Below are 26,201 nucleotides of genomic sequence, written 5' to 3'. Positions count from 1 at the left end.
TCTAGAGTCAATGGGCCACTAGAACACCATTTATTCTTCGGGTAGGCCTGAGAGGGGCCTACAGGGGAAATGGAAAGTCTTCAGGGTGGAGAGTTATGGATGTGGGACTTTTTTGAAGTGGGTGTGGTAGATAAGAGATCTTTAGAGAAGGTTTTAGATTTGGGAACTTCTTTAGTGGGAGAGGGTTGGGCTAACTTCAGGGGTTGGAGAGTCTAGACTGAAAGGGGTCTACATTCGTATTTTGAAATGTTGTGATTCCTCAAGGTGCACCTGAAAAGGAGGTGTGGCTGTGGGAGGGGCATGTGCAAGTCGGGATGTTCAAGTAAGATGCACACAGTATTATTGAATATGGGAGATCCGCACTTTATTTAAGTGTGGTAATTTACACCAGGTTTCAGTTGGTATAAATCCTTGAGCCCAAAATTGGGCGCAGATGCTGGTGCTAAGTATTATTCTATAAACGGCACCCAACTTGGAGCACTGTTTTTAGAATTGCGATCAGTACTCATTTTTTTGGGGGGGGTGTTAAAATATGGGTGCCATTTACTGAATGAAGCCCTCTCTGTGGAATTCTGCATAGGTTGCTCAAAAGTTGTTTCTTATGGAATGGCCTTTATAGACTACTAGCTTAGCATGCATTTTGGACTAGACAATATATGACAGACTTGATCGACTTACCAATTAGAAATACATCCGAATCAACACGAACTTATCTAAATCTACACTACCCAAGCTGCAAAGGACTTAAATACAAAACAACGTACGCATCTAGTTTTTCCTACATAAGCACACAACTGTGGAACGCATTACCAAAAGCCTTGAAAACGACGTACGACTACCTAAACTTCCGGAAATCACTAAAAACCAACCTGTTTAAAAAGACATACCCTACCGATCCAACTTAAATGCCTAATCTCTGCAACACAACCAAACTAAAGCACGTAATGGACATAACACAACTCTTCCGTTCTCCGATTCCCTAATGCGGATGTGCCACATGAACTTGATCTTACCACATCACCCTGTATTTGTTCACAGTGGAGCCAGCAAAGGCGTCTCCGGTACTATGTAAGCCACATTGAGCCTACAAATAGGTGGGAAAATGTGGGGTACAAATGTAACGAATAAATAAATCACACCTAAAAATTCCACATCAAAATGAAATACACCTAAGCGAATTCTATAAACTACAACTTAATTTAGGCATACTTTATAGAATAAGCCTATATTTCTGTGCAATTTATAGAACACACCTAGCACCCACCTGTGCAACTAAATTTAGTAGCGGGCAGTTATGCCAAGTAAATCTTGGTGTAAATCCAAATGTCTAAATTAGGCGCAGAGTGGGTGTAATCTATAACAATGCACATAGATTTTAGAAATGCCCATGACACACCCATTCCATGCCCATGGCCATGCCCCCTTCCAACTCTTTGACTTAAAATCTATGCACATCACATTATAGAATGTGATTAGACAGTTGTGTGCGTAAATTATAATTAATAGTACAACAAAAAAAGTGGGAGAGCGACCAAGGAAGCCAAAGACAGGAAGATGTACATTAATAAGAAAGTTTATTTGAAGTATGAAGACTCGACACAACGTCGTGTTTCGGCCGTTAGGCCTGCATCAGGAGTCTATAAAAAAAAATATATATATATAATAAAAACAAGTCAAATATAAAATAATAAACATATACAATACACACATATATGCATAATTGCAAACATATAATAAAGTATATGGAAATATAAATGTAAAAATAAACCATAACTAATCCAATATAAATGAATTAAAATACATATAAAACAAAATTTATATTTAGGGCATATAGATAAAACACATACATATTTTCAGATATGTATGTGTTTTATCGATATATATATTGTTTTTTGAATTTGACCAGTTTTTAATTTTTATTGCATATATAAATATTCACTATCCTCTGATATAGACACAATATATTTTTATAGACTCCTGACGCAAGCCTAACGGCCGAAACACGACGTTGTGTCGAGTCTTCATATTTCAAATAAACTTTCTTATTAATGTACATCTTCCTGTCGTTGGCTTCCTTGGTCGCTCTTCCCCTTTTTTTGTTGTAATGTTGTATCTACCGTGGGGCGTTTTGAGTTCTCCGTCTTCTGGAGGATTTCTTTTTAAATTCTAATTAATGCCAATTAGTGTCAATATTTTCCTATTAATTGGCAATTCATGGAGCTGTTTGGCTTGTAAACGTATTCAATTGTGTGCACAAATACAGAATACACCTGGGTTTGTACCTAATTTTGGACGCAAGCATTTACTCCTGCCAAAGGCCGATGTAAATGCTCGCGTCCAGCTAATGGCAGTTAGGAACAGAAATGCAGGTATTCTATACCACCACATTTAAATTCTGGTAATGCCCCTGAACAACCCATCTCCCCTTTGGAGTTGTGCGTTATCAAAATTAGACATGCAAGTTGCAGAATAGGGTGTAGGGTAGTCCCACACCTAACTATTATTTCTATCCTGTTCCCAATTTGCAAAAATTGTACTTCTTGCATTGTAACTATACTACAACATCATTGTAAGTTACTTTGAGCCCGCAATCAGTGGGAAAAGGTAGGATACAAATGTGATAAATAAATAAAAAACTGCTAATGACTGTCAATTTAGTGCTTGTTAACGACAATTATTGTCTATTATCACTAACTAGTAAAAAAGGCCCGTTTTTCAAACAAATGAAACAGGTGCTAGCAAGGTTATCATTTAATGGCGAGTATGTTTTTAAGGGAATAGTTAGGAGAAATGTGCTGTGATGTTAAGGAATAATTGGGAAGGGTGTATAATGAGAAATATGGTCCAGGGCTATGAGATGCGGATTTTTTAAAAATCTGTTTGTTGTGCTCTGTATGGGGCTGAGATGCTCCGACACCTCTGCTTTGCTGCTAATATGCTGGGGGGGGGGGGGGGGGGTTGGCTGAGAGAGAGAGAGTATGTGTGTGTGTGAGAGAGAGACAGAAAGAGTGTGTGTGTGTGTGAGAAAGAGAGAGGTTTGTGGGTGTCCTCTGTATGGGGCTGAGTGATGCTCCGACGTCTCTGCTTCCGGGGCAGAGGGAACAGGGAACCAGCGGAGCCGACAGGCGCGCGGCTGCCCTCTCCACCCTCCAGCAGCATGCATCCAGGGTGGACCACCCCCACCGCCCTGCCCTTGCCACGTCACTGCCATAGAGCCTGTTTTTTTTATATGTGGGTGTCCAGTGGTGAAGTGGGCAGTGGCTGCAAAATCTACAAAGCTAAGTGCTTTTCCTTAGATCTCTTTGCATTTTGGCATTGAAGAGAAATGGTTTAGTCTACACAAGGGTCCTTTTACAAAGCCGTGTAAGGCTCTACGTGTGCCCAATATGCGCCAAAATGGAGTTACTGCCCGGCCACCATGTGGCTCTTGTGGTAATTTCATTTTTGGCACATGTCGAATGCGTGCATCTGAAAACTCTTTTTTATTCTCGGAGGCACCCCAAGTGGCATTTGGCACGCGTAGGTCGTTACTGCCCAGTTACCACATGAGACTTTACCGCTAGGTCAACGGCTGGCGGTAAGGTCGCAGACCCAAAATGGACATGCAGCAATTCTGAGTTTGACGCATGTCCATTTCCAGCAAAACATTTAAAAATGGGGCTTTTTAACAGGTGCGCTGAAAAATGGATCGGCGCATGCCCAAAACCCACAGCTACACTACCGCAAGCCATTTTTCAGCACGCCTTAGTAAAAGGACCCCACCATGATTTAGATCATGTTTTGACAGCGATGTGCAGTTTTCCGAAAGAAAATGTAAAAGTTTACAAGTTTAAATAAATTGGAATAATTTAAAAGTTTTTGTAAATAAGTTATGCCACATCTACTACTTATCATTTCTATAGCACTGCTAGACGTACGCAGCGCTGTACACTTGAACATGAAGAGACAGTCCCTGCTCAACAGAGCTTACAATCTAATTAGGACAGACAAACAGGATAAACAAGAGATAAGGGAATATTTATTTATTTTATTTATTTGCACATTTATATCCCACTTTTTTCCACAGGGATGCGGACTCAAAGTGGCTTACAATGTACTGATAAGGCAATATTAAAGTGAGGATGATAAAATAAGGGTACTGAACAAGTGAATAAGGGTTAGGAGTTAAAAGCAGCATCAAAAAGGTGGGCTTTTAGCTTAGATTTGAAGACGGGCAGAGATGGAGCTTGAAGTACCGGCTCAGGAAGTCTATTCTAGGCATATGGTGCAGCAAGATAAAAGGAATGGAGTCTGGAGTTAGCGGTGGGGGAGAAGGGTGCAGATAAGAGAGATTTACTCAGTGAACAGAGTTCCCGGGGAGGAATGTAGGGAGAGATGAGAGTGGAGAGGTACTGAGGAGCTGCAGAGTGAATGCACTTATAGGTCAATAAGAGGAGTTAGAACTGTATGCGGAAACGGATAGGAAGCAGTGAAGTGACTTGAGGAGAGGGCTAATATGAGCATAACGACACTGGCGGAATATTAGTCGTGCAGCAGAATTTTGAGCAGATTGAAGAGGAGAGAGATGGTTAAGAGGGAGACCTGTGAGAAGCAGGTTGTAATAGTCTAAGCGAGAGGTGATAAGAGTGTGGATGAGGGTTCTGGTGGTGTGCTCAGAAAGGAAAGGGCGAATTTTGCTAATATCATAGAGAAAGAAACGACAGGTTTTAGCAGTCTGCTGAATATGTGCAGAGAAGGAGAGGGAGGAGTTGAAGGTGACCCCAAGGTTACGAGCTGATGAGACAGGAAGGATGAAAGTGTTATCCACAGAAATGGAGAATGGGGGAGGATGAGAGGCTGGTTTAGGGGGAAAGATGAGAAGCTCAGTCTTGGTCATGTTTAGTTTCAGATGGCGCTGAGACATCCAGGCAGCAATGTCAGACAGGCAGGCTGATACTTTGGCCTGGATTTCAGCTGAGATTTCTGGTGTGAAGAGACAGATCTGGGAGTCGTCAGCGTAAAGATGATACTGAAAACCATGTAATGAGATCAGAGTACCAAGGGAAGAAGTATAGATGGAGAAAAGAAGAAGTCCCAGGACAGATCCCTGAGGTACACCAACTGACAGTGTGATAGAAGTAGAGGAGGATCCACTAGAGTATACACCAAAGGTACGCTGGGAGAGATAAGAAGAAAGCCAGGAAAGAACAGAGCCCTGAAATCCAAGTGAGGACAGCTTATCAAGGAGTAGGCTGTGATCAACAGTGTCAAAAGCAGCAGATAGATCGAGAAGGATGAGGATAGAATAGAGACCTTTGGATCTGGCCAGGAAACAGATCATCCTTTTTGAGTATATCAGAACTACACACCATAATCACGGTGTAGTATTAACACAGCCCAACAGTATCTGGAAGGTTAATAGAAATTTCTGTTTTGTTTGCCAGCCCTTTTAGAATAATCTCTATTGTTCATTTTCATTAACAAGAATGACAAAATAATTCAGAGGTAGCATAACAAAAATTCTAACATTTTCTTCATTAGTTTGAATCTATGTCTATGAGTCCTGCGATTCCTTCTCTGCTAAACTCATGGCAATCTTTAAAGCCTGGCTGATTAGAGGAAGAAGCAGCACCACAACGCTACATTGTAAGTAAATTCAAACTGATATATATATATATATATATATATATATATATATATATATATTTTGTTTTTTTGTTTTTATACACAATTAGATTTTATTTAGACCCAGAGCTCAAGGGCTAAAAATGCATTTTGGCAAAAGAAGCATAGGAGTAGCATGGATGGGGATGGGATGACTTCCCAATGAGGAAATGCTAAAGTGGTTAGGACTGTTCAGCTTGGAGAAGAGATGGCTGATGATGAGGTATGATAGAGGTTTATAAAATACTGAGTAGCGTGGATTTAGTAGATGTGAATTGCTTGCTTGCTCTTTCCAGAAATACTAGGTCTGCGGGGCACAAAATGAAGTTACTAAGTAGTAAAAAAATGAATTGGAGAAAATATTTCTTCACTCAATTAAAAAATAAACTCTGGAATTCATTGGCAGACAATGTAGTAAAAGAAGTTAGCTTAGCAGGGTTTAAAAAAGGTTTGGATAATTTCCAAAAAGAAAATTCCATATGCCATTATTAAGATGGACTTGAGAAAATCCACTGCAGATTCTAGGATAAGCAGCATAAAATCGGGTTTGCTGTTTTGGGATCTTGCCAGGTACTTGTGACCTGGATTGGTCACGGTTGGAAGCAGGATACTGGGCTTGGTGGACCTCTGGTCTGTCCCATTATGGCAACACTGATGTTCTTATGCTCTTACCACTTAGGCATGCAACGTGTAGAAAACTGTTCGTTACTTATGCCTTTGCTGTATCTATGGCTGGTATAACTGTAGGCATCTGAATGGAAGAAGCAGAATCCTGGCACCCAGGTGCTATTATAGAATAAGCTTTCACCAGACATTATTGGAGTGCCTAAACAGAGGTGCCTACTTATGGAATTGCCCCCAACACACCAGAAAAAGGCACTTGTTTTTTGTAAGGTCAGTATTATGAGGCTCACCGAGATCAAACTCATCTCCTTATTTGAAACTACCTTATAATACTGGGCTATACCCTACTTGCTAACTGAACCAACAATACTAACAGTATAAATCTCTCTGCCAGTTAATTCATTTTTAGAAAATACCTTTATTATTTATTTGCTTACAAAACCTAATACCTTAACATATCATTCCTTCATACACACTCATGCACACTCACTTACAAATATACTCTCGTACACATTTCACAATAAAACCTTAATGGAGCAAACCCACTAATACATGTTATGTCCTAACTGTTCAAAATGCCCAGTAACCTCAGCAGGATATTTGTAATGATGCGTTTAACATTAGGGTGGCTTTGCACAAATTTTTTCGTAAAATGATATTACAATTATATTTTTCAGAAGCTGAAGAAAGGGTGCAAGGGGATCGAGTTACGTTTTTTCAAAAATATAGGATTCCATCAGTGTGGGTGCCTCCATGGTCCGATAGATCCCGTGATAGCTACTTTTCAACAGTGGGTTTTGCAGGAGATTAGCAGGTTGGAGGAAAATCAAATTAGGGGAGTCCCGAATTTGAGTAGGGTTCAAAAGATTGCTCTGGAGCAGTTACAGCAAGATAAATCCATCATAGTTACACGGGCGGATAAAGGAAGAGGGGTGGTGGTGTTGGACTTTTGTGAATATGTACGGGAGGCGAATAGACAGTTGGCAGATGAGGGATGTTATAAAGAATTGGAAGGGGATCCTACAGTGCAATATCAAAAGGCAGTTTTTGAATTATTGTCGGATGCTAATAAACAGGGGATTATTACCTTTCGGGAATACAAATTTTTATATAATCAATTTCCAATGATCCCTATAGTGTATTTTGCACCCAAAATTCACAAGAGCCTTCACCACCCCCCAGGGCGCCCTATTGTCTCAAGTAAAGGGTCGTTATTTGAACCCCTTTCTCAGTTTTTGGATTTTCATGTGCGGCCGTGTCTTCAAACGATACGGTCATATGTTAGAGATTCTAGCCATCTTCTTGAGTTGTTGGACAGTTACAAATGTTTGCTGGGAGAGGAGGTTATATTGGTTACGTTGGATGTGGTATCACTATATACCAATATACCACAAAATGATGCAGTACTAATGCTGGAGCGACTATTGAATTCATTGCAGTTATCACATCAAAAAGTAGGTTTGTTGAACAGTATGGCTCGTATGGTGATTTCACATAACTTTTTCAAATTTGGGGAGAAATATTATTTACAAGTAAAGGGTGTTGCCATGGGGGCAACCGTAGCCCCCACGGTGGCATGCCTTTATATGGCCCAATATGAGGAAAGATGGGTGTATAGTTCTCCAATTTTTGATCAAGTTATACGTTGGCTAAGGTATATTGACGATGTACTGATGATATGGCGGGGTGATGTACATCAATTACAACAGTTCTTGGAATACCTGAATGCACAGGATGTTAATATTACGTTTGAACATCAAATAGGTGGTGGGTCAGTGAATTTTTTAGATGTGACTATCAGGGTGCATCAGAAAACATTTGTTACACAGGCATTCCGGAAAGCAACAGACCGCAACGCGGTGTTACATTATCGGAGTCATCACCCTACTCGGCTTAAAAACAGCATACCAACTGGGCAGTTTTTACGTATTCGTAGGTTATGCTCAGCACGCAGTACATATCAAGATCAGGCTCAGGAGATGATCAAACGGTTCAGGCAGTGGTGGGTATCCGCCTAGGGTGATTCACAAGGCGGCCAAACGGGCATTTAACGCCCATAGGGAATGGCTGTCTGGCTCCAACACGCAGTTTAAATCACGCAGGCTTACTTGCATTTTACCTTATACGCAAAACAGTTTGGCTGTAGAGAAAGTGATTAGGCAATTGTGGCCCATGGTTACAGTACATCAACAGTTTCAAAGCATTCCTATGTTCACATACACGCGAGGGCCAAATATGGGAGAGATTTTGTCCCATTATAAGCGAATGGACACAGCTCGAACAGATGATTTTGGGCCAGGACATACAGTGTGTGGAGGGTGTGTGTATTGCAAGTATGCTATGCAGGTTACACAAGTGATAATTCCACACACACAGGGACGTGTTTTTAAGTTGCAAACACATACAGATTGTAATACCAAACAGTGTGTATATGGAATTTGCTGCCCATGTGGACTATGGTATGTGGGGCACACAGTTAGGAAAATTAAGAACAGGATGGCTCAGCACCTTAGCAACATTAGGTTAGCCAAGTAGGATACACCATTAGTTGCCCATTGGGGGAGGGCTAGCCACACTGTGGAGGATCTTCAGTTTGTGGTATTGTTTAAAGTACAAGGCAACTGCAGAGGAGGCAACATTACACAGCAGTTGTTACGATGTGAGCAAAGAACCATTTTTAGGTGGAATATGGTAGAGCCAGGGGGTTTGAATAAGGAAGTTGAGTGGCTACAGGTTTGAGTAGGTGGGGCTGGATGGTATGGTGTTTGATTAGGTTTTAAGCCAGCTTTCACAGCGCATGGGCCAGCGTTTGGTAGGCAGATGTGAGGTGGAAGTAGAATCCCCACCGTCTTGCAGCCATAAGGGATTTACAAGTTTACACAGTGAGTAAAATGTTAAAGTATTAGTATAAGTTATTGAGAGGGGTTTAGGATAGATTTGCGAGCACTTTTGCATATGTTTGTTTGTGTAGGACCCGACTCCTGATGACGCGGATATAGCGAAACACAGGCTGTGTAGAGTCTGGGGTATAGCGGATGACTGTAAGAGTTTCAAGCACATCAGCATGAGTGGAAGTGGATTGACCACAGGAGTGGAGAACTCTAGGCAAATGTTTGCATTTTTGTTTGGAATTCCCGGGACCCAGCACACATGAAAAGTATTGGATTTTGTGTAGTGCTGTGGCTATGATGGGAGTTTAAAGCAACAAGCACACCCTAGGGGGTAGTGCAGCACTAAAATTAGATGAACTTTTTGAACTTGCATGTGCAGTGTTGTGACCAGTATGGAAGATTAAAGTAACAGGCACACCCTGTGGGGGCAGTGCAGCACTAGCATCAGAGGAACGTTTTGAACAAATATCCTGCTGAGGTTACTGGGCATTTTGAACAGTTAGGATATAACATGTATTAGTGGGTTTGCTCCATTAAGGTTTTATTGTGAAATGTGTACGAGAGTACATTTGTAAGTGAGTGTGCATGAGTGTGTATGAAGGAATGATATGTTAAGGTATTAGGTTTTGTAAGCAAATTAATAATAAAGGTATTTTCTAAAAATGAATTAACTGGCAGAGAGATTTATACTTATTTGAAACTAGGCAACTTGGGAACTCTGAGGAGCGGAAACGAGCACTACCTATGCTGGTGCCAAATTATCCCTCTTCTAGGGGGTCTTTTACTAAGACGTGCTCACGTTTTTGGTGCGCACTAAAATTGAGCGCACACTAAATGTTAGAGACGCCCCTAAGAATGCATCGGCGTCTCTAACGTTTAGCGCGTGCCCAATTTTAGCACACGCCAAAAACATGAGCGCGCCTTAGTAAAAGACTCTCACCCCCACCCCCCCAGTGCTTTAGGTTTTCTTGCTCATGTTTTTGCTGCTTTGCCCTTCCACGGAACCTCAGGGCCACTCTGAAAAGGTCAAACTAGCACATCCAGTAGAATAAACATATGAACATAAGCATTGACATATTGGGATATATAACCATTTTTTTATGCATATTAATGTGATCCTTTTATCTGAAATATTTACTTCTCTTTCTTTACCAACAGATCATGGAAACCATAAAGAGAGAGAATAAGACATCAGCCAAAGGATTCATCATTCTGGGCTTCTCTAACCAACCTCATGTCTTCATTTACATAATAGTTTTACCAGCCTACGTCATCTCTATTCTGGGAAATATTGGGTTCTTAATATTAATGTGCTCTGATCATCATCTCCACAAACCCATGTACTTCTTCCTCAGCAACTTGTCCTTCTTAGATATCTGGAACTCCACAGTCACTGTCTCTACATTGCTACAAAGCCTTTTAAAAGGGAAGACCTTTATTTCATTTCCTCTATGTATGACCCAGTTTTACTTATTCGCAATTGCTGTAAGTACAGAATTTTGGCTTCTCACAGCCATGGCTTACGATCGTTATGTGGCAATATGTAAACCTCTACATTACCCACTCATTATGAACAAAAGGAACTGTATTTTACTTGCAGCTGCTTCCTGGATAACTGGCTCTTTGGATATGTCTTTTTCAATCATTTATATATCTCAGTATTCCTTTTGTGGCTCCAATGAGATTAACCATTTCTACTGTGACCCCAATGCACTACTAAAACTCACCTGCAGTGATACTCACAACTTTGAAATAACGGTACTTTCTGAAGGACCATTTGTGGCTGTCATCCCCTTTCTATTAACCCTGTCATCCTATATCTTCATTATCGTAGCCGTCTTGAAAATCCGTTCTTCTGAAGGGAGACGTAAGACCTTCTCCACCTTTTCCTCCCACCTCATCATCGTTCTCCTTTTCTATGGGCCTATTATATGTGTCTACATGAGCCCAAGCTCAATGTTTTCACCAGAAGAAGAAAAAATGTTTGCCCTTCTGTACACGGGGTTCATTCCCATGCTAAACCCCTTAATTTATAGCATGAGAAATAAGGAAGTAAAAAATGCTCTGAGAAATCTCATGTTTCGAAAATATTAAACAAGACAGTATTACTGCTGTTTGAAATCTCACTAGGCATCAATACTTTTTTTCTTTTCTTGATTATTCCTGTTACTCAGTAAATACTTCTTAAATTTACTAAAATTCTAGAGTTTCTTTGTATCATTGATTGTTTTTATTTTAATCATTGATCAAAATCAGGACAGCTAGATACTAGGGTTGGGCAGCCTGAAAAATGTTGTATCTTTTTTCCAGTTTTTTTTTTATAATTCAAGAATGGATGTTATTATGAATGTGCACACTCCCCCAGATTCTACAAAATGCTTTTTATTATAAAAGCACTTTTGTATGTACATTCATTGTTCATCTTTTTTAAGTATTTATGGTTGTTAATTATTATTAAAGGGGCCCTTTCACAAAGGTGTGCTGAAAAATGGCCTGCGGTAGCGTAGACATGTGTTTTGGGCGCACACAGAATCATTTTTCAGCGCACCTGTAAAAAATGCCTTTTTAAAACTTTTTGCTGAAAATGGACGTGCGTCAAAATGAAAATTGCTGCGTGTCCATTTTGGGTCTGAGACCTTACCGCCAGCCATTGACCTAGTGGTAAAGTCTCATGTGGTAACCGGGTGGTAATGACCTATAAGCATCAAATGCCACTTGACGCAAATCTGATACATGCGCCCGAAAATAAAAATTATTTTTTGGACACGGATATCAGACGCACCAAAAATGAAATTCCCACTGCAAGTCTGAGCAAGTCACTTAACCTTCCGATGTCCCAGATTCAAAATAATACCTACATAAAATATGTAAACTGCTTTGATTATAACCTCAGAAAGCAGTATATCAAATTCCATCCCCTTTCCCTATATATGATTTGAATTTTTTCTAACTGGATTTCTATTCTACTCGGGCTGCATATAATGCAGCAGGACATGTTTATCCACTCCTACCCTACCTGAGATAATATTTAACCATCTCTCTGACCTCACGTGCAACTTTCTTCAAATCAATTACTTACTTTCTAATTCTTCCTACTTTCTTACTCATCATACGATCACATACGATCACATTTCAGCCTTGTACTTGTTACCAGCCGACTGGGCAAACACTGTTGACGGAACTATGTAAGCCATATTGAGCCTGCAATAGGTGAGAATATGTGGGGTACAAATGCAACAAATAAATAAATAAATAAATCTCTATGTTACAACTTTGCCTTACTCCTCACTACCAGTTATAATGTTCTAGTACATATTGAGGGGCATAATCAATCGGAAATGCCTATCTCCATGGGCGTTTATCTCCGAGAACGGGTCCGTGAAGGGGCGGGTCTCACCGTATTTTCGATAAAATGGACATTTTTGAGCTGGGCGTTTGTTTGTTTTTTAGCGATAATGGAAAGAAAAAAACGCCCAGCTCAAAAATGTCCTAATCCGAGCCATTTGGTCGTGGGAGGGGCCAGGATTGGTAGTACACTGGGGCCCCCCTGATATGCCAGGACACCAACTGGGCACCCTAGGCCAGTGCGGTGGACTTCAGAAAAAGCTCCCACATGCGTAGTTCTCTTACCACAGGTGCTGAGCACCCAACCCCCTCCCCCAAAACCCACTACCCACAAATGTACAACACTACCATAGCTCTTAGGGGTGAAAGGGGCACCTACGTGTGGGTACAGTGGGTTTTGGAGGCCTCCCATTTACCAGCACAAGTGTTACAGGTGTGGGGGGGGGGGGGCCTGGGGCCACCTGCCTGAAGTGCACTGCGGTACCCACTAAAGTGCTCCAGGACCTGCTTACACGCAGGCCTCTAGGACTGGTTGCTGCTATATAACATTGGCACACCAGTTTACACCTGAAGACTAATCTCTCCGAAAACGTCCTTTGTTGGAATAAGCACGTTTACTCACAGTTAACTGCAGATCAGAGGTTGTGCCCCATTGGCAACGAGTCTCCCTGGTACTGAGATTAGCAGTAGGTCATAGCTGGCAGAATGCTGTACAATGCCCTCTTTCAGCCACATTCAAGGTAAGAACTAAGTTCTGTAACGTGGCTAACACAGGAAAAGGAACTAAAACTGGCTTACAAAAATGGCCACTACCGCATGGACTACAAAAGGAAACACAACAGGGCACACTCTGACCCAGTAGGCAGGGGAAAAGCCCCATGGGAGAAGAGACTACCAACTACCAACATCATGAGCATTTAACACAAGCTAATGAAATCATGTAGCCCAATACCCTACACCCACCACAATGCAATGTTAATGTGACCCTGTAGTGCACCCGAGAGCCACATCTGACCCAGGGAAAGGCTGTCAGAGGATAGAACACATTCTGCTGTTTGGAGGTGGGTACGGCATTTGAGGCTGGCATAGAGGCTGGATAAAAAGTTTTTAAAGTGGGTTTTTTTTGGTGGGAGGCGGTTAGTGACCACTGGGGGAGTCCGGGGAGGTGATCCCCGATTCCCTCTAGTGGTCATCTGGGCAGTTGGGGCACTTGTTCGTGAAAAAAAAGGGTCCAAAAAAAGTGACCCAAAATTGCGATAAAAACGCCTTTTTTTTCCGATTATCAGCTACAGACACCCATCTCTCCTCGGCTGATAACCAGTCCCACCTCTGACACGCCCCCGTCAACTTTATTCGTTTCCGCGACGGAGTGCAGTTGGAAACGCCCAAAATCGGCTTTCGATTATACCGATTTGGACACCTTTGCGAGAAAAACGCCCAGCTCCTGATTTGGGTCGAAATATAGGTGTTTTTCTCTTTCGATTATAAGCAGGATAGTGTTGTCATTGCAAGTAGTATACCATCAAAAATTCAAACAACTGTAAGAGAGCAAAAGAACCAATAGAAACTATATCTAAATCAGTACTCTCTCATAAAAAATCTCAGATTGGGCACCTTGATCAATAATATACAAATATTATATATAAAAAAGCCTGAAAATCCCAGGGTACCATTAACTTAGGACACCACTGCAAAGGCTAACATCACAGGCTCCTCCTCAGTTTCAAGTAGTATACCATGCCATACTTTGCATTGTTGTTCGAATATTTTTACTGCTGTAATTGCCTATTGCTCACGTTTGATCTATTCTTACTGTACACCGCCATGAGTGAATTCCTTCAAAAAGGCGGTAAATAAATCCTAATAAATAAATATTTTAATTATGCATTTGACAATTCTAAGCCCCCTAATGCAGTCTATTTTTTGGCAAAACGTGTCCATGTCAGGCATTGGTTTAATTCATCTGTTGTCAATAAATTATCCACTACTCTCAACACTCAGTATATTTGGTCTGCTCTTTCTTTGTATTGTCCCACCAAAACTTAGGCATGTCCAATTTTGGCAGGTCAATGGCTACTGTAAACTGACACATCCAAGTGTAACTGACAGTATTCTATAAGTTTGCCGGAGGAGGTGGTAACAGTGGTTAGCTATCTGGGTTTAAAAAAGGTTTAGACAAATTCCTGGAGGAAAAGTCCACAGTCTGCTATTGAGACAGACAGGGGAAGCAACTGCTTGCCCTGGGATTTGTAGTATAGAATGTTGCTACTCTTTGAGATTCTGCTTGGAGTCTTGTCACTCTTTAGGATTCTAGAATCTTGCTGTTCTTTGGGGTTCTACATGGAATGTTGCTACTCTTTGAGATTCTGCTTGGAATCTTGTCACTCTTTAGGATTCCAGAATCTTGCTATTTTTGGGGGTTCTACATGGAATGTTGCCCGATTTGGGTTTCTGCCAGGTATTTGTGACCTGGCTTGGTCACTGTTTGGAAAACAGGATACTGGGCTAGATGAACCATTGGTCTGACCCAGTATGGCTACTCTTATGGTCTTATGCATTGATTGTGACATGTCCATGGCCTTCCCATGCTTCACCCATTTAAATGCCCCCCTTGTGTACATTACAGAGTCGTGCCTTGCACTCACATGCATAAATGCCAATTTTTGAGCCATTGATTCACGTAAGTTTTAGAATGCCATACTTTCCCCTAGATCCTGTATATTGTGCTGAAAAATGTGCATGCAAATTTGGGTGAAAGCACAATTTAATTGGATAATGAGTCAATTAGCACCAACAGTTGGACATTAACACTCAGTTATTGGTGTTAATTGACAATAATGTGAATTTATGCGTGGGTCTTTCTAAGCGCTATTCTGTAAAGATGTGCAAACTGGAAAGGGGTATAGTCATGGGAGGGTCAGGGATGTTCACTAAAGATGAATGTGGAGGGTCTGTGGAACATTTTAGTTGGTGTAAATCCTCGAGCCTAAATTTGGGCACGGATCCAAGCATTACATGCTATTCTATAAACCGCATCCAACTCAGAGCGCCATTTCTAGAAATTATTTATTTATTTGTTGCATTTGTATCCAACATTTTCCCACCTATTTGTAGGCTCAATGTAGCTTTCATAGTACCGGAGAGGCGTTGGAGACTCCGGTGTAAACAAATACAAAGTGATGTTGTGGTAAGACCAAGTTCATGTGGCACAGCCACATTAGGGAATCGTACAACGGAAGAGTTGTGAATAGCACTCAGTGCTCAATTTTTTGGTGCCCAAATTTGTGAGCCAGTTACAGAATCGGGGGTCGCTTTTTACTAAAGATTGCTGTGCAACAATCCAGAACTACCACTGGCCCAACGCAGGCACCTTTGGTAGATTCACACCCCAGCACGCGGCCTTTCGAGAACCATCGGAAGTATTTGAAAAATATTTCCACAGGGGGTTACCTGGCTGTGCACTGCCCAAATTACCACCAGGTTAGTGCAGGAGCTCTTACCGCCACCTCAATGGATGTGCTCCCTCTGAAATAGCCACCCGGCAAATGTGAACTTACCCCACAGACGTTTCATTTTTGGCCATTTTTACCTGCTGGGGTAAAGGGGACCTAGCATGCATCAAAAATGATCACCACTGCGAACGCAGCACCCCTTTTACCACACTTAGTGAAAGGGCTCCCTAGTCCTTTATATGCATATTTGGTACCTAACTTTAGGTAGTAGGTGATAAAATTGCCATGTTTCTGCAAGAACCCTTGCATATGTGCACTCTATTTGGAAAGTGCACATAGTTCATCCATTTTATTCAAGTGTCCACATGCTGAAAACACTGTGCTTGTGAAAATAGTGAGTACACGTATAAAATTGCCATTTTTCTGCATGAACCCTTGCATATGTGCACTCTATTTGGAAAGTGCACATAGTTCACCCATTTTATTCGAGTGTCCACATGCTGAAAACACTGTGCTTGTGAAAATAGTGAGTACACGCATAAAATTGCCATTTTCTGCATGAACCCTTGCATATGTGCACTCTATTTGGAAAGTGCACATAGCTCACCCATTTTATTCAAGAGTGTCCACATGCTAAAAACACTGTGCTTGTGAAAATAGTGAGTATACGAATAAAATTGCCATTTTTCTTCATGAACTCTTGCATATGTGCACTCTATTTGGAAAGTGCACATAGTTCACCCATTTTATTCAAGAGTGTCCACATGCTGAAAACACTGTGCTTGTGAAAATAGTGAGTACACGCATAAAATTGCCATTTTTCTGCATGAACCCTTGCATATGTGCACTCTATTTGGAAAGTGCACATAGTTCACCCATTTTATTCAAGAGTGTCCACATGCTGAAAACACTGTGCTTGTGAAAATAGTGAGTGCACGCATGAACAATCAGAATGTATAAAGCAATGGGTACATGACCCAAGGCTGTTTCTTAATCAGTCCAAATATGAAGCACTATGGATTTCAGGTATTAATAGTCCTGCTTTCACCCCTAGTATTCAGACTCTGCCTATTCAGGTGACGTCCACTGCCACCTTACTGGAAGTGGATTGGGATTCAAAATTAACATTTTATCACTGTATTTCAAAAATTAGATCACTTCTGAGGTTTACAGACCAGAAAGCTACAACATTTTTGTTCCATGCACTTGTGATCAAAAGAATTGATGATTGTAATTCTTTATTGGCAGGTTGTCCTCAGTATTAAAAGAAGCATCTACGATTGACACAAGATACAGCAATACGATTATAGGTTGAATGTCAACAATCGCGTAACTCTTTTGCTTCCTGAACTACATTGGTTACCCATACTGCAGCAGATTAAATTTAAGATTCTTATCTTGGCCTCTAAGGTCTTGTACACAGGGATACCATTTTATCTTCTCCCTTATCATCCTGCATGCTTTTTGCAGTCTTCGCAAGCAAATTACCTGATTGTTCCATCTCATAAAATTCTGTGGTTAGATTCTTCACGTTCCACTGCACCCAGCGGTGTTGCTCCTCAGCTCTGGAATTCTCTCTCCCTCAGGATCTCGGACATAAAGGGTCTTTTCCAGAATTCAAAACGGGTTTAAAGAAATGGTTGTTTAACCAAGCTTTTGAAAATTAACTCATGATCTGAAGTTTAAGAACTATAGTTGGGCGGACTGGTTAGGGCTGGACATCTAAACCATTTGAGCTGTAGTTCTACTCCGTATAGGCCCCTTTCACAAAGCTGTGGCAAAATGGGGCCTGAACTGGCATCAGCGCCTGTTTTTGATGTGTGCTGAGGCCCACTTTTACCGTGGTGGGTAAAAGGCAGGTGTTGGTTTTTTTCTGGAAATGGCCTTCCAGCAAGTGAAGCACTTGCTGTACCGCCATTTTGGGGGAAGCACTTACGCCACCCATTGATGTGGTGGTAAGGGCTCCTGTGCTAACCCAGTGGCAACTGGAACTGGGCAGGGCACAGCACTGCCGGGTGCACACCAGCGCTACAAAAATAAAAATATTTTTGTAGTGCCAGTTATGATGTTCTGGAAACCTATTTGCCTTTATACTACACCCTCTCTATCTCAAACAGCCTGAAAATCCTCAGCGTTACAATAGACTGCAACCTAACACTGGAGAATCAAGTGAAACCCACAACAAAGAAAATGTTCCACTCAATGTGGAAACTCAAACGCGTGAAACAATTCTTCCCGAGGGAAACATTCCGCAACCTAATACAATCAATGGTAATAAGCCACGTAGACTACTGCAATGGAATCTACGCCGGATGCAAAGAACAAACCTTGAAGAAACTGCAAACCGCTCAAAACACGGCGGCTAGGCTTATATTTGGAAAAACGCGATTTGAAAGCGCAAAACCCCTCCGTGAAAAATTACACTGGCTCCCAATCAAAGAACGCATTGCTTTCAAATCTGCACCCTGGTTCACAAAATCATCTTTGGGGAAGCTCCGAGATACATGACAGACTTAATCGACCTACCAACTAGAAGCACATCCGAATCAACACGAACATATCTAAATCTGCACTACCCAAACTGCAAAGGTCTTAAATACAAATCAACCTACGCATCCAGTTTTTCCTACATCAGCACACAACTGTGAACGCATTACCAAAAGCCTTAAAAACGATGTACGACCACCTAAACTTCCGTAAAGCTCTAAAACCCAATCTGTTTAAAAAGGCATACCCTACCGAGCCAACTTAAATGCCTGATCTCGGCAACACAACAAACTAAAGTACATAATGGACCTAACACAACTCTACCGCTGTACATTTCCCTTTATCTTACCGCAACATCACTTTGTATTTGTTCACACTGGAGTCAGCAAATGCCTCTCCGGTGCTATGTAAGCCACATTGAGCCTGCAAATAGGCGGGAAAATGTGGGATACAAATAAATAAATAAATAAATAAATAAATAAATAAATATTGCCATTATAAATCTTCTTACAATAGACATACTGATAGAACATCAAGCGCATAGGGCCAGATTCTATATGTGGTGCCTAAGATATCTGCCTAGAAAACAATTTTCAACTAGGCACATTCTACAGTTAGGCATGGTATATAGAATATACTTAGTTGATTTCCTAGTGCCTAAATCTATGAACCTCTATTTACACCACTGAAAACATGGCATAAATCTGGGTGCATAAATTTTGGAGCGCCCATTCAATGCCCATTTCTCTGCCCATGGCCATGCCCCTTTTGAACTATGCATTAGAAATTAGGTGCAATGCATTAATGAATACACTTAGGAGGAAATTCTATATATGTCACTTAAAGATTTGGTGCTGAATTCAGTGTCAACTAAGCATATTCTATTATCGTAATCTAGATTTAGGCGCTGATTATAGAATAAGCTTAGTTGATATTGCAGTGCCTAAATCTGCGCAGATCCATTTACACCAGCTAAAACATGGCATAAATCCTGGTGCGTAGATTTAGGCGTACTGGGTCATATTTTATAACTAGGCACCTAAATTTCAGAACACCCACGAAATGCCCATTTCCCCGCCCATAACCACACCCCTTTTTGCCTGCTTGCACACATATTTACAGAATATGCTTAGAGAGTTGTGCGCCTAAATTCTAATCAGTGCCAATTAGTGCTCATTATTGCTTGTTAAGTGCTGGTATCAGTGCTCATTAGCTAGTTAAGCCAATTAAGTTACACACTGTGTTATAGCATCCACGCCGATTTCAGCGCTTAAATCTAAATGTACTATATAGAATCTAGGCTTAAAGAGTTATATGTGTGAATTCTAATTATTGCCAATTAGTGGTTATAATTGCTTGTTAAGTTAAGTTCCATGCGTTATTATGGACTTTGCTTAGATTTCAGCACAGGCATGCTATATAGAAACTAGCCGATACTGCATTGAACTTTCATCGGATCAAAGGCAAATGGTCACCAAATCCTCTTTACAACTAAACATTCTCATTAACAAGGAAAGCAAATCAGGCAAACTTCAACAAAACTTGAAAGTGTTCCTGTTTACCCTTTGAATTCCTATGTCAGGGATGACCCGCATTCCCAAACCTTCCTGTCCCAGAAGCTTTGACCTTCTTTATTACCTGACTGATTCAAAATCTGAACTTTTTCGAGGAAGAAGCAAATCTGTGTGACAACTGAATACCGCAAGTCAGTTCAAACATTTTTCTTCTTGAACCACACATCTGGATTTTATTTAACTTCACAGCTTTTGGGCTGAGAATGATAAGAGGAAATTAACTATCATGCTTGTCTTATTGGTGGTGAGTTGAACACGCATTATAGATATAAGAGATCACGTCGACATGTAAGTACAAATATGTATCTATTTCTGAATGACAGAAAATTGTGTTCAATGAAATTACGTATATAGACCCCATAGAAAGCAGAAATCACATAGAATACAAAGTGATGATATATTTATAAGAGTGCTTATCTCAGATCAGAAGTATTGGGTGAATTACAAACCATTACAGGATTCCGGGGGGGGGGGGTCTTTTACTGAGGCATGCTACTGTTTTTAGGGTGACCTAAACATTAGAGACGCTCATAGGTTTATATGGGAATCTCTAATGTTTAGTGTGCACTAAAAACGCTGGTACGCCTTAGTAAAAGAGGCTGTCAATGAGTACGAAATGAAAGGGTTTATATTTCTTCATTTGGAATCATTCCTGTGACCCAATCTGTGATTTTAAAAACATCTTTTACCATAATGCATTTCCCTGATATAAAAGTACTTTGTTCTCTGCCAGAATAGAAACTGGAAGTCAGAAATTCTGGTACCTGATGATCAAAAAGATCGTAAATATGTCCATCTGAACCATGGGTTTTTGAAATGTGATTCTTTCGGTCCATCTGCATCTCAGAAGAGTCAACCTTTCCAGTTGTTGTCTGCTTAACTGAACCGTTTCAGCATGCATTAACAGCAAAATCTAACTTGATGGATACCTGACATTATCTTTCTCAGGTTTTCTAACTCAACAGATAGTGAAATCTGGAAGATTTTTCATGATTCCCGAAACCAGACCATCCGGCCATAGCTTTTCATGGCAACGGAACAGGATTCATCTAAAGAGAACTTCCAGCTCATGAGTAACTACAGTTCAATGATGTGAGTTGAGCCAAAATGGGTATCTGAGCTGATGCTTTTGAGTGAGATTTCCAGTGAAAAATTGCTTATTTGTAATAGGTTAGTGGTTAGAGCAGGAGGCTGTGAACCAAGGAAACCTGAGTTCAAATCCTGCTGCTGTTCCTTTTGATCTACAGCAAGTTACTTAGCCTTCCATTGGCTCAGGTACAAACAAAGGGCCTCTTTTATCAAGCCACGATAATTGCTCCTTGTGCAGTAATGCCAACAAAGTCTATACCTGTTGATAGATAGATAGATAGATAGATAGATAGATAGATAGATAGATAGATAGATAGATAGATAGATAGATAGATAGATAGATAGTTTGATAGATTGATGTCTATATATGTTGATAGATAGAAGTCTATACCTCTTGATAGATAGATAGTTAGTTAGATAGATAGATATAGCTATAGATAGTTAGAGAGAGAGAGAAATTGATGTCTATATATGTTGATAGATCGATAGATAGATATATAGATAGATAAATATATAGATAATTCGTTGCCGGAGAACGTGGTGAAGGCAGTTAGCTTGGCAGAGTTTAAAAAGGGGTTAGACGGTTTCCTAAAGGACAAGTCCATAAACCAATACTAAATGGACTTGGGAAAAATCCATAATTCCAGGAATAACATGTATAGAATGTTTGTACCTTTGGGAAGCTTGCCAGGTGCCCTTGGCCTGGGTTGGCCGCTGTCATGGACAGGATGCTGGGCTCGATGGACCCTTGGTCTTTTCCCAGTGTGGCATTACTTATGTACTTAGATAGACAGAGAGATAGATTGATGTCTATGTATGTTGATAGATAGATAGATAGATAGATAGATAGATAGATAGATAGATAGATAGATAGATAGATAGATAGATAGATAGATAGATAGATAGATAGATAGATATGGGGATTGGAGATTTCCCTTATTTGTTTTGTAGTGGGCAGTGATTACATGCCTCACTATCTGACATGTTTAATACTTTCTGTTGGTTAGCATGTATTTCTTGTGAGATGTGTTATACTTCAAATAAATGGGAAATAATTATCAATTTACATACACCTATATAAAGTAGAACAATTATGATTTCTCTGTTGCAAATATACATGGCAGTCATTACAAATGGGAAACTACAGGGGGAGGAAGGAACTGTAACGCTTAACAGCTGGTCTGGATGGTCAGATTAAATAGCCGTCGGTTCCTATTTTTCTAAAATCATCACTTATGTGTATTATATTTACAGCTGATCCAAGGAAGATGTAAATACACTTAATTGTTGCTCTATTCTTGTTACAATATATTATCTGTGGTAAAATAACCCATCATAAAGGTAGCCTACATTGATAACTTTCCCCCTAAAATGTAAAAAACATGGCAAGAAATGGTAGTAGCAGTGATGGTAATATTTTTTTATTTATGCATTCTTGTATCCTATTAGTATCGAAAAATATGTTTTGGTTCAAAGTGTCTTACAGTTTACATTTGGGTGGAGTTACATTAGTGTTTTATTTATTTGTTACATTTGTATCCCACATTTTCCCACCTATTTGTAGGCTCAATGTGGCTTACATAGTACTGGAGAGGCATTTGCAGACTCAGGTGTGAACAAATACAAAGTGATATTGTGGTAAGATAAAGTTCATGTGGCACAACCACATTAGGGCATCGTATAACGGAAGAGTTGTGTTATGTCCATTACGTGCTTTAGTTTTGTTGTTTTGTAGAGATCAGGTATTTATGTTGGATCGGTATGGTATGCCTTTTTAAACAGGTTAGTTTTTAGTGTTTTCTGGAAGATTAGTTGATCGTACGTAGTTTTCAAGGCTTTTACATTTGTTACATAGGGAGGTTGTCAATAGTTTATGTGGTTAGTTGTAGAATAGCTTGACTAGGTAGGTTTTCGTAAGTTTTCTGAACAGGAGATAGTCAGTGATACTTATTGTGGCTTTGGTATTGAGTTCCACATGTCCTTCCCTCAGCCTATTCTCTCAACTCTCCTTCATCCCCTGCCTCTCTTTGGTAAGGATTCACACACTAATGGCCATGCAATAAGGGCCATTAATGCCAAAAATAATCAGCCACTAGAGTGTGGGAAAGATCAACGTAATGGCATACTAAGGCCACTTTTTTTGCCACAACTTTGTAAAAGGGTCTCTTTTGGGCTCATTTTCAAAAGAGAAGGGCGCCCATCTTTCGACACAAATTGGGAGATGGGCATCCTTCTCCCAAGGTCGCCCAAATCGGCATAATCGAAAGCTGATTTGGGGCAACCTCAACTGCTTTCTGTCACGGGGATGACTAAAGTTCCCGATGGCGTATCGGAAGCATAGTGAAGGCGGGACTGGGGCGTGCTTAACACATGGGTGTCCTCGGCCGTTGACGGAAAAAAGAAAGGCGTCCCTGACCAACACTTGGCCAACTTTACTTAGTCCATTTTTTCTTGCGGCCAAGCCTCAAAAAGGTGCCAGAACTGACCAGATGACCACCGGAGGGAATCTGGGATAACATCCCGTTACTCCCCCAGTGGTCACTAACCCCCTCCCACCCTAAAAAGAACTTTAAAAATATTTTTTGCCAGCCTCGAATATCATACCCAGCTCCCTGACAGCAGTATGCAGGTCCCTGGAGCAGCTTTAGTGGGTGCAATGCACTTCAAGCTGGCAGACCCAGGCCCATTCCCCCATACCTGTTACACTTGTGGTGGTAAATGTGAGCCCTTCAAAACCCACCAGAAACCTTCTGTACCCACATCTAAAGGCCCCCTTCACCCCTTAGGGCTATGGTAGTGTTGTACAGTTGTGGGTAGTTGTGGGTAGTGGGGTTGAGGGGGGATGGGGGGCTCAGCACACAAGGTAAGGGAGCTATGCAGCTGGGAGCAATTTATGAAGTCCACTGCAGTGCCCCCGAAGGTGCCCGGTTGGTGTCCTGGCATGTCAGAGGGACCAGTGCACTACGAATGCTGGCTCCTTCCACGACCATAGGGCTTGCATTTGGTCATTTCTGAGATGGGCGTCCTCGGTTTCCATTATTGCTGAAAACCGGAGACAACCACCTCTAAGGACGACCATTTCTAAGGTCGCCCTAAATGTGGATATCTGGGCATCTCCGACCTTATTATCAAAATGAAAAATGGCCACCCATCTTGTTTTGACATTATGGGTTTCCCCGCCCCTTTGCCGGGACATCCTGCGAGGACGTCCTCAGGGAAACTTGGGCGCCCCATTCAATTGTGCCCCTCCACATGAACAGTTACTGATGACATTGATCCCAAAAAACAAATTTTAAAAAATTCAAACAAAATGAAAATGCCCATGTAAATGTTTTAAAAAATTGAAGACACACCTTAGCACTCAGAAAATGAGAGATTAGACTTCTCATCCCCTTCCTTTGTTTCCCATTTCACTGTACACTCATGATCTTACTTCTCACAAACTCGTTTCAAAACTGTGTGTCTTTACTTTCGCCACAATTTCCCCTCAGGTCTCTTTCCATCTACTGTATATTTCATATGGGGAATAATGGGTGGAAACACTTGTGAAAATTAATGAACATTTGATAGGAGAAGATTTTTAAAACAAGTTGCCACTGTTCCAATAGATTTTGAAGTAAAATAAATGAGTTCTTCGCTTAAACGTCTGACAGCCATATGCTCTGTATCGTTGGGATCTAATATATATTGCAAAACAGATATTATTCATTCATTTGCAACATTTCTCTTGTTTTATATATTTACCAACAGATCATGAACATGAAAACCATAAAGGGAGAGAATGAGACATCAGCCACAGGATTCATCATTTTGGGCTTCTCTAACCAATCTCGCCTGCATGTCTTCATTTACGCAATAGTTTTACCAGCCTACGTCATCTCGATGCTGGGAAATATTGGGTTCTTAGTATTAATGTTCTCTGACCATCATCTCCACAAACCCATGTACTTCTTCCTCTGCAACTTGTCCTTTGTAGATATTTGGAACACCACAGTCACGGTCTCTACGTTGCTACAAAGCCTTTTAAAGGGGAAGACCTTTATTTCATTTTCTTCATGTATGACACAGCTTTACCTAATCATAATTGCTTTAAGTACAGAATTCTGGCTTCTCACAGCCATGGCCTACGATCGGTTTGCAGCAATATGTAAACCTCTACATTACCCACTCCTCATGAACAAAAGGAACTGCATTTTACTTGCAGCTTCTTCCTGGACAGCGGGTTGTTTAGATATGATTCCTTTTGTAGATTTTGTATCCCATTACTCCTTTTGTGCTTCCAATGAGATTAACCATTTCTACTGTGACCTCAACGCACTGCTAAAACTCTCCTGCAGTGATACACACAACTTTGAATTACTAGCACTTTATGAAGGGATTTTTATAGGTGTCACCCCCTTTCTACTTACCCTTTCATCCTACGCCTTTATCATTTCCACCATACTGAAAATCACCTCTTCTGAAGGAAGACACAAGGCCTTCTCCACCTGCTCCTCCCACCTCACTGTTGTTGTTCTGTTTTATGGCACTCTTATATGCATCTATATGAGTCCAAGTTCAATGTTTTCATCAGAGCAAGATAAAATGTTTGCCCTTCTGTACACGGTGTTCATTCCCATGCTAAACCCCTTCATTTATAGCATGAGAAATCAAGAAGTAAAAAATGCACTGAGAAATCTCATCTTTAGAAAGCAATAGCAATGTATCACTGCCATCTGAAATGAATAATCTTGATTATTTCTGTTACTATAAAGTTTTTAAAAAATGTTAAGGATTCTTTGAATTATTGTTCTTTTAATTAGAGGAGTGTGGTAGCCGTGTTAGTCCACTCTTAAGGTTATCAATAGAAATCAAACAAAATAAAACATGGAAAAGAAAATCAGATGATACCTTTTTTATTGGACATAACTTAATACATTTCTTGATTAGCTTTCAAAGGTCGCCCTCCCCTCACCTATCCACACCCACCCTGTTAGAAGATCAATGATATGCTTTGATGTCCCCATGCATACCTCCGACCCACCCCCATCCTCCCACCCTGTCAGACTGTCATAGTAATGCTTGAATGTTTTCACTTATATACACTGTCAGCTAGC

General features: G+C 40.7%; 2 protein-coding genes across 2 annotated transcripts; both read left to right on the top strand.

Annotated features, from left to right (window-relative positions):
• Window positions 1-10,673: 10,673 nt before the first annotated feature.
• Window positions 10,674-11,252, top strand: LOC115457077 (olfactory receptor 13F1-like). Its single transcript, XM_030186501.1, has one exon. It carries the CDS (start codon window positions 10,674-10,676, stop codon window positions 11,250-11,252), a length of 579 nt encoding a protein of 192 aa, XP_030042361.1.
• A 13,972-nt stretch (window positions 11,253-25,224) lies between these two features.
• On the top strand, window positions 25,225-25,803 carry LOC115457076 (olfactory receptor 1F1-like). Its single transcript, XM_030186500.1, has one exon. The coding sequence runs from the start codon at window positions 25,225-25,227 to the stop codon at window positions 25,801-25,803; it is 579 nt and encodes a 192-aa protein (XP_030042360.1).
• The last annotated feature ends 398 nt before the right edge of the window (window positions 25,804-26,201 follow it).

This window comes from Microcaecilia unicolor, chromosome 14 (assembly GCF_901765095.1).
Source record: "Microcaecilia unicolor chromosome 14, aMicUni1.1, whole genome shotgun sequence".
NCBI classification, from domain to species: Eukaryota; Metazoa; Chordata; class Amphibia; order Gymnophiona; family Siphonopidae; genus Microcaecilia; species Microcaecilia unicolor.
The sequence above is the reverse complement of the archived record's forward strand: the minus strand, read 5'-3'. Positions and strand labels throughout refer to the sequence as shown.

Excerpts from the sequence above, each read along its gene's own strand:
- LOC115457077 (XM_030186501.1), top strand. The coding sequence starts at position 10,674 with ATGGCTTACGATCGTTATGTGGCAATATGTAAACCTCTACATTACCCA.
- LOC115457076 (XM_030186500.1), top strand. The coding sequence starts at position 25,225 with ATGGCCTACGATCGGTTTGCAGCAATATGTAAACCTCTACATTACCCA.